At 55.2% G+C, this 9,242-nt stretch overlaps 1 protein-coding gene across 1 annotated transcript in view; it reads right to left on the bottom strand.

The window, feature by feature from the left end:
- Nucleotides 1–5,732: 5,732 nt before the first annotated feature.
- The window catches only part of LOC104495377 (solute carrier family 2, facilitated glucose transporter member 9-like), a 6,599-nt gene continuing 3,089 nt past the window's right edge, over nucleotides 5,733–9,242 (bottom strand). Inside the window, exons 8-11 of the mRNA XM_010138340.1 lie at nucleotides 8,555–8,656; nucleotides 7,871–7,946; nucleotides 6,206–6,333; nucleotides 5,733–5,972 (exon numbers count right to left, since the gene is read on the bottom strand). Coding sequence (XP_010136642.1) covers nucleotides 5,733–5,972; nucleotides 6,206–6,333; nucleotides 7,871–7,946; nucleotides 8,555–8,656 — 546 coding nt within the window. The remainder of the gene's footprint in view (nucleotides 5,973–6,205; nucleotides 6,334–7,870; nucleotides 7,947–8,554; nucleotides 8,657–9,242) is intronic.

A 9,242-nucleotide genomic window follows, 5' to 3' on the forward strand; every position in this document is an offset into this window, starting at 1 on the left:
ATTTATTTTCCCCACCCCAAATACACCCTTAAATTGCTCATAACCTTTTTTTTTTTTTTTCCCAGGAGGTTGAGGGGGTCTGGTTGATGCTGAGGAAGCATTTTAGGCTTTTAAAAGGAACAATTTGCTCTTCTCCATCCCTCTGAAAGACCTGCTGCCACTGATGCAGAATTGTTAGTTTTCCTGTAAGGTAATAAACAATTTATTTTCCCCACCCCAAATACACCCTTAAATTGCTCATAACCTTTTTTTTTTTTTTTCCCAGGAGGTTGAGGGGGTCTGGTTGATGCTGAGGAAGCATTTTAGGCTTTTAAAAGGAACAATTTGCTCTTCTCCATCCCTCTGAAATGCTGGGTTTCAGCTGAGTGCCCATTACCCGGAACACAGAAAAATCACCCGGTTTAGGTTTTTCCCTGCATAAAGACTCTTGACCAGAGTCCGTGTGAACTGCAGGCTCGGCTGGAGCTGGCTTGGCACTTTGAGGAGATGAGACCTGTGGGCTCAGCCAGGGGAAACTCTGCTGTGGGATGGTTTTCAGCCAGGAACGAGCCAGGTTTACTGCGGCGTGAAGGTGTGCACGGGGCTGTAGCACCTGGAATGGGACACTGTTGTGTCCCTGTCCCCTTCCCTGGGGGACTCCTGCCACCACTGTACAAAGCAAAACCAAGAGACAGTGCCAAGAGGACCCATTCCTGACTGAGATCACCCTTGCCAGATATAAGGTGTCCTGGGACTGTGCTGACAGCCTCCCACTCTGTGCCAAAATTGGAGAGAGGTGTTTCACCATCTGAGGGGGTTCCTAATTTTGGGGTGTGTGTGCAATCTCTGCTCTCCAGATCACTTGTGTCCTGGCAATTATTATGTGAGCAGTGACCGTGGGTCTGGATCTGGCCATGCTGGCAGTGGAGTGGGGGCTGGTGCCAGCTCCTTGCTCCATCATTTGCCATGTCCTGCTCCTTTGCAGCCTCTTGCCCTCCCCTTCTATACTCACTGCCACACCCCGAGTGCCTGGGGGCAGCTCCAGCCCATGTCTGCATCTTTGCCAACCCCACAGCACATCCAGGGCCTCTTTACCCCTGCCCCGGGGCACAGGGCAGAGGGGCTGGTGCAGGACAAACCCTGTATCCAAATGGAAGCGGTTCCCCCTGCTTTGGCCCCCTTCATGCTTTTGCTGAAGGCACCTGTGCACAAAAGGCTGTGATTGGGGGAAGATGTGGAGTGCCCCAGTGTGGGCACGGGGACATGGGGGCAAGGCCCATCCTGCAGTCTCAGACCCCTGTGGGCACTTGTGTCACCTTTTGGCAAGGGCTCAGCTGCCCTGATGTGCCATGCTAGATGCACCATGTCCTCACTGCTGTCGAGCAGCCCTGCAGCCAGGTCCCCCCCTGCTCCCAAGGAGAAACTGGAGAGGGCTGTTGACAGAGCCCCATGCCACGCTGACTCCTCTGCCAGCTTTGCCCTGCTTTGAACAGCCCCAAGGAGCTGAGGCCTGAGGGAGGGGGCTAAATCACCCCCCTAATACCTCAAAAGCATCCCAGCCCAGGCTGCAGACACACGGACTGTTTGCAATTCAACCTCCCCCCAGAAAATGCCCCACCACCATGTCCAGCATCTTCCTTCCATGGCTGCTGTGCTGGAACATGTGCACGAACCCAGCGGGGCCAAAGGGGACAGTGGTGCCAGCCCTCCACAGGGCTCAGCCCTCCACCACAGCACCACAAGCTGTTTTGGGGGCTCCAGGGCTGGGTTGTGAGGCTCCAGTGCACTTTGGGGTACTATCAAGTGGCAAGCCACCGTATGGGACTGCTCCAGAGTCTCTCCTCCACCAGTAAGACAAGGGGCAGGGACTGATTCTGCACCCACCTCCATGGGGCAGCAGGATGCTGCTCCAGCTTCCATTTCTCCACGTGGAAGGAGGTAGGAGCAGGGTTTTCATCAGGCTCAGAGCATGCAGGAAACGCACCCCACTCAAAACTGGTCCCTGATGGAGCCTGCAGTCAGGTGAGTGAAGGCACCCATGCTGAGGTGACAGGAACACCAGGTGGATCCAGGTTGTTTTAAGTGGGCCCCTGTCATTAGGAGTATCCATGCCACAGGAACCCACCCCCAGGAGCCACAGGGACTGGGAGCGCTGGCAGGGAGTGAATGCTCCTTGGTTTGTCTCACCAGTGGTGGCACTGGGACACCAGGGTGTCTCCAGGAAGCTTTCATCAGCTTCCTAGTCAGGACCTGATCATTCACCTTGAGCCAGGCACCCTCCAGGAGAGCTTTCCTGCAGGATCTGCAGATCTCCAGTGATGGGCCATGAACATTTCCTTGAGGAGCCCATTTCAAAGCATCTGGAGAGGCCAAATCGGAGCCTTCTTTCCCATTGCAGTTAGGCTGGGTTGCGCATCAGCCCTCCACATGTGTAGCTCAATGCTTAAACTCACCCACCCCTTAGCACTGGGCACATCACGAGAAGGAACTTACGCATTTGGAGAGTCACCTTCATCTTTGTTTCTGCAAACCTTAACAGGATCAGCAGCATTTCCATGCATCAAAGTAATTTCTTGGACTCTTCTTTGTACCTTCTCCAATATTTCAAGGTCTGTTCGGTCACTGCAGTGAGGATATGGCCTTACCCTCACCAGGCAGAACGAGTGCTTTTGGAGGCCTGAATCCAGAGAGCTGCTTTGAACATGGGGAAGCATCTTTGGGCATGGGGAAGAAGCTTGGATCTCACCCAGCCATATTCTTTGTGAGAAACCTGTAGTGGCGTGGCTGAAAATGCCCCCTGGGCAGGGCAAGCAAAGAAGCAGCCCAAATTCCGCTTTTTCGGGAGTACCAGATCAGTGGCAGGGGACAGCTTGGGGACAGCTTGGACTGACAGCCCCAAACAGAGATCCTGCCCCAATATCCTAAAGAAAAAGCTGATGAAGAGGTAGCGTCCCATGAGCGTGGCGTTTCCTTGCTCCCACCTTTCCTGATGGAAGGAGGATGGACACATCCCTTGGCACGGTACCTTCAAAAAGGTCCCCAGGAACCAACGCACCCAAAAGGCACCGTAGGAATCTGCCAATGACTTCCAGTCCTTGGAAAGAGGGGCCTTCTGGCTCTGGTGGTGTCTGAAGCCCTGGTAGAAACGGGTCCTGACCCCATGCTTCCCAGGTCTGCCCCATCTCACCAGCCAGCACAGAGCAGTCCTTGGCCAGAAGGCAGCACCGTGTCTCCTTGGCCATGCCAGCACACCAGGATGGGGGGGCTGCACCCAGGGGGGCCACCACTTCCCCCATGGAGGGCAGGGGGCATCTTCCAAGCTGCCCCGCACGCTGAGTGGGAGAGATAAATAAGTACCAGAATAAATAAATACAAGTGGCAAAGAGGCCTGAAACGATGCTGTCGTTTGCTGGGAATGAGAGACACAAGTGTAATTTAGGTTTTGATATTATGAAAGTCTCGCTGCTCTAAAACAGCAGGGCACTCAGTGCCTCATTAATAAAGGATAAACTTGGAGTCTATTTACAATGCACTTTTTGGGGTTATTTACACTCCATTATACATATGTAATGCTGCACATATTTACCGCTCTGTTCTGCTGCTGAGAGCAGCCGAGTTGGGAGGGAGACGGAGTGGGAAGCAGCGGATGCCGTGGAGCTGTGACCCCTGCTTTGACTGATGCCCTTTAAATGGCTCAGGATGCAGGAGAGCCCCAAGCTGGCTGCTGAGGATGGAGGGGCTGGGACCAGGCACTGGTGACCCAGTATGGCCCAGTCCCTGTCTCCATGGGTCCAGTGCAGACCCACACCCAGAGGCACCCTGAGGCTTTGCTGAGTGAAGCACAAAGGGTGAGTTCCTCACCAAGTGACCACGAACACCAAGCATGCAAGCTGCGAGCCCGTCACGAGTGGCAAACTGGATAAAAGAGAGAAAAAACATTTGCAACAAAATAAATCCTGCTTACACTGGCACTAGAGGGGGCTGGCCATGCAGCCCTCCCCACTGCCTGGCTCTTACCTCTCACCAGAGCAAAATATTGTGGTTTTCCTGCAAACCACAGCTCCCCAAGGGTCTGCTGGCCTGAGCCCCCAACCCCATGGTGTTTGTGGGAGCTGCTGTGAGGGTCCTGGGCCATGCAACTGCCATGTTCACAACAGTCTCAGGAAACAGGGCAGCCCCCAACACAGCCCCCAGGATTCAGGGCAGAGAAGTCATACTTGGAGAGCACCTCAGGGTCACAGCAATTCATGGGGTACAGCAAAGGGATGTGGGTGCATCCAGGACCCCTTAGTCCTCAAGAGAGTTTGGGAGGGTGCAGGGGTCCCACAGGAGCCCTCTCTGCGAGACCAACACACAAGGCCAGGCAGTGAGGGGCTTCCAGCAGGCTGTGGAGGGGCATGGTGGATGGATAGTCACCCTCAGCTCTGAGCTGCTCTGTGAGAGCTCTGTGAGAGCCTCTGGGTTTGTATGACCAACCTGGGGTGAGATGCAAGAACCACCCTGACCACTCTTCCTAGAAAATATGGAGTGACTTTGACCTTTCAAGCCAGGCACCATGGGGAGGAGGAGGACAAGCCCCCCATCCCATCCTGCTCCTCCCCAGCTCTAGGAGAGATCTCACCTGCGCCAGCACGCTCCAGCTTGCTGCTGTCCCAGGTTGCGCTTCCCAGATGATGGCTCTGGAGGCAATGCGCTTTATTAAACATCTCCTGCGGGCTGCTTTTGGCAAGACCACATACCCAGGAGCAATGTGAGCCCCCTGACCCCAGGACGTCTCCTTGTCTCAGGGAGGACATCCCTTCCAGCATGGGGGCAACAAAACCAAGTGCAAGGTCCTGCACACGAGTCAAGGCAATTCCAAGCTCAAATACAGTCTGGGCGATGAACGGATTGAGAACAGCCCTGCAGAGAAGGACTTTGGGGTGTTGGTGGTTGGAAAACTCAGTATGAGCCAGCAACAAGCACTCACAGCCCAGAAAGCCAATCATATCCTGGAGTGCATCTAAAGCAGCATGGCCAGCACGTTGAGGGAAGTGCTCCTGCCATAACACACTGGTGAGACCCCATGTGGAGTGATGTGTCCAGCTGTGGGGCCCCCAGCATAAGAAAGATGTGGACCTGCTGAAGCAGGTCCAGAGGAGGGCCACAAAGACAACTGGCAGCTGGAGCACCTCCCCTATGAGGACAGGCTGAGAGAGTTGAGGTTGTTCAGCCTGGAGAAGGGAAGACTCTGAGGAGACCTTATTGCAGCCTTCCAGTACCTAAAGGGGGCCTGCAGGAAAGATGGAGAGGGGCTCTTTATCACGAGTGTAGTGATAGGACATGGGGTAATGATTTTAAACTGAAAGAAGGCAGTTGTAGATTAGATACTAGGAAGAAGTTCTTCACTGTGAGGGTGGCAAGACTCTGGAACAGCCTGTTGTGGATGCGCCATCCCTGGAAGTGTAAAGAGCCAGGTTGTGTGAGGCTTCGAGCAGCCTGATCTAGTGGAAGGTGTCCCTGCCCATGGCAGGGGAGTTGGAGCTTGATAATCTTTAAGGTCCCTTCCAACCCAAACCATTCTATGACTCTATGAATGCCCAGCAGTTGGTGCATCCCTGGTGCATCATCAAGGCTCATCCTGGATGCAGACTGTGACATGGTGAGATGTCCTGGGAGATACAGAGCTCATCAAGTCCAAGCAAATTGGTCCACAGTTCCCTCCCCAGCCCTGAGCCTCCTCCACCATCCCTGTCTCCCCAAGCCCAACCAGATCAGGGCATGCTGGAGCCCAAACCCTCCAGCGAGCTGCTCTCCAAGGCCCCGTAGCCATCAAGCTTCATCATCCCAATGAGGTGGGCTGGGATGGAGAGGAAGGAGTGGCGGGTGGCAAAGATATGGCTGATCTCCATGAAGGTTTTGTTCCTGGTCTCAGGGATGATGAGGTAGACGTACAGGGCCACCAGCAGACAGACGCCGCAGAAAACCAGGTAGCAAAAGGCATCAGCTGACATCTGGGGACGACAAGGGAGCAGAGATAGGGCAGAGAGCCAGACACACCCAAGCTGGGCATAGCATAAGGGAGTGTCCCCTCCTGTCACCCCTCCCTGCGCTGGCTCTGGCCAGCTCTGAGCTGAGCCAGGAGCATGAGTGTCCCTGGGTTAAGCCTGGATTGGCACCCCACCCTGGGGGAACAGCAGGGCCACGTCCATCCCCTCCTCCTTCCATGGCCCCTCCAGACCAGTACCTGCAGGAAGGGAAAGATGAAGCCAATGGTGAAGTTGCAGAGCCAGTTGAGGGACCCCCCGACGATGTAGGCGGCTGGGCGGTGCGACTGCATGAAGAGCTCAGCTGTCATCAGAAAGGGGACGCCGGCTGCAGAGGGAGGGGACAGATGTAAGGTAAGGGGGACAGGCTGCCTCAGGCACCCCTGGAGTCAACAGGTGCTGCCCATCTCGGTCCTATGACCAAAGGGCTGGAGCCCATGAGGACCCATGTGTCAAAGCGGTGGTGCTGGGCGGGCTGGAGGAGATGGGGAGCATGGGGCTGGGTGGACCAGTGTCCTGTCCTTGCTCCTCCTTTGGGATTGGTCTCAGTGGGTGGGTGACATCCCCATTGACACAGAAGAGTTGCACCTTGCTGGGTGCTGAGGCCAATTTCACAAGTTACTTGACCCCAGGAAAGTTTCAGACTGAGGCAAAATCAAGGTGAACATTTCATCTGGATCCTTGTTTTGCGATAATTTGCCTAAATGCCGATATATCAGATCTTATAGAGATCACAGGTGTAGAGGAACATGTTCCCAGCACCCCCTGGCACCCCTTCCAGCCTCCCTTGAGCAAAATGGTTGAGCAAGTTTCCTTCTACAGATTAGCTAAAGGCTCAGGCACTGCGTCTGATTTAGATGGGAAAGAAGAAACCACATTTCTAGCATCAGACTTTCCCACAGGACACAGAGATGCCACGTCCCAACCCGCTTTTCCCAGGTACAGTGAAAAAACCCAGAATGACTGGAAATGATTGCCCAAGCCAGCTTGGTCACTAAAAACTGGACACGGGTTGTGGCTACTCCTCCTTGAAGGACTCACTCCCTCATGCCACAGGTCATTGAACCAGCAGCCCTGGGTCACAGGACTGTCACTGGAGGGCAGGAGCCAAGGTCCAGAACACATCCAAGGGCACGTGGGGATCTGGCAGGGGACTGTATTTGACGTGGTGACATGCCTGGGGTCCCACTGCCTGTGACAGGGCTGACTGAAACCTCTTTATAAAAGATGCTCCAAGGGAAAAGATAAACAAACAAACAAAAAAAGTGCTAAGAAGTGAGGGAAGAGTGGAGCCCCTGATGGACTCTTACTCACAGCTCACCCAGAATAGAGATATATACTTTTTGTTTTAAAACTCCTATTCATCATTGTTTGTGAACAATGAGCCATTAAAATCCTAATTAAAGATGTAATTACGGTGAATAAAGTCTGGGCTGAGGATGAATTATAGATCTGTTAACAGCTCTGCTAATACATCAACTGGGTAAACCAGTCCAAGGTTTCACTCCCCACTGTTCCAGCCCGCTCTCGTGTCTGCGCTCCATTATGGGCAGGAAGATGTTCACCAGCCACACAGTGATAGGAGCAGGTGACACATCCAGAGGTCTGGGGAAGGCTGGTGGCACTTTCTCCACACTTGGCCCCGTGGCAGGGATGAGGAGGATGAGGTGAAGCATGCCCCAGGGAAGTACGGGGCTAGAGGGTCTTGAGGCGGGGGTCTTGCTCACAGGGTGCAGCATGATAAACCACGGGAAAGGGGTCAAGGTGCCGGTCCTGCCGCCTGCCTGCAAACTCTGCTGCTCCCTGCTTCCCTGGGGCCCCCATTCCTGCCTCACCACCCCCCACCCTGCCAGCTGCAGACCCACCTGGTCCCATGCAGAAGCCAGCGATGATGCCAACCACACAGGCGACAGCGACGTAGCGCATCCAGGGCAGGGAGGTCTGTGAGGGGACACGGGGCTGGGGGATGCTACTGAGGTGGTGGCCCTGACCTTCGCACCCAGCATCCCCAAGACAGGGTTTCATATCTGCCCCTCAGCTGTGCGATGGCCCTTGGGGACGATGGCCATGCAGGACATGTCGGGGAGATGCAGACAAGCAATTGGTGGTTTGGGGCAAAGCTGGTGGGGGTCAGCCTTGGCAGAACTCAGCATCTCATGGTGCTGAGGTGTTCCCAGAGCTCCATGAAAATCTCCCAGGAGCAGGCAGCAGAGAAATCAATCACCCTGCAGACTCTCCACCACCCCTGGCATTTCACGCTGCCTCCCTGAGGTAAAGCTATTTCTGCCGAAAAGCTACCAGAATTGGCAGGATTTTTCTCATATGGATTTGGATTTTCTTTTTTCTTGTTCTTTGTTGTGAATTTTCCTTCCCTTTTAACTTTGAAGGGAAAACATTGCTAGGAAGTGTCAGCTCACCTCTCATTCCCATGCACGTTCCCTCCCCTGGGGTGATACCCATCCCTTAGTCACCCAGCCCTCATTAAAGCACCCAGGGCTCCATCCCCAGCTGCACTGGTGGCCCAGGGGGTGGCAGTGGCCAGACCCTACCTGAAGCAGCAGGGAGACGGTGATGCCAGCTGAGCAGATGCCCATGGCACAGAAGCCCGTGATGATGAGAGGCCGTCGGCCCAGCTTCTCGATGGTGAAGCACTGCCGAGAAAGAGCAGAGACTGATGGGGTGGTGAGATCCCCACCAGGACGGTGAGACCTCCTGAACTCCAGATCCATCTGAAGGTGGGAGGATGCTCCTGGTGGCATCTGGAGGTTGGGGGCAGGCCCAGCTCAGAGTTCCGGGGTTGAGGCTGGGGTTTGGGAAGAATCAGGACCCTGGGGTCCTGGGGTGAGCATGCGCCAGGCAGCATATGGGTCCCACAGAGCTCCAATGGGGTGCAGGGACGGGGCTGGCTGGGGTGGCCCCATGGCCTCATTTGCACCAGTGCTGGGCGCAGCTGCTGGGCTGGGCACAGAGTGTTCGTGGGGCAGCGGGCAGAGGAGGCAGGGTGCGGGCAGAGGAGGCAGGGTGCGGGCAGGCAGCGTGGTGGCTGCTGGAGCAGGCAGGGTATTGACAGCAGAACAAATGCCTGTAATTTTATAACCAATCTCGGCGTGTCCATCGGGGGCCGTTTGCGGGGCAGCGCCCGAGCAATCTGGCTGCGCGCTGGGTGGCTGCCGGGGGGCTGGGGCAGCCCCACAGCCAGGGCAGGAGAGAAGGAGGGCGCCTTCAGAGGGGCAGGGG

Source organism: Buceros rhinoceros, unplaced genomic scaffold (assembly GCF_000710305.1).
Source record: "Buceros rhinoceros silvestris isolate BGI_N320 unplaced genomic scaffold, ASM71030v1 scaffold4456, whole genome shotgun sequence".
In the NCBI taxonomy this organism is placed as follows: Eukaryota; Metazoa; Chordata; class Aves; order Bucerotiformes; family Bucerotidae; genus Buceros; species Buceros rhinoceros.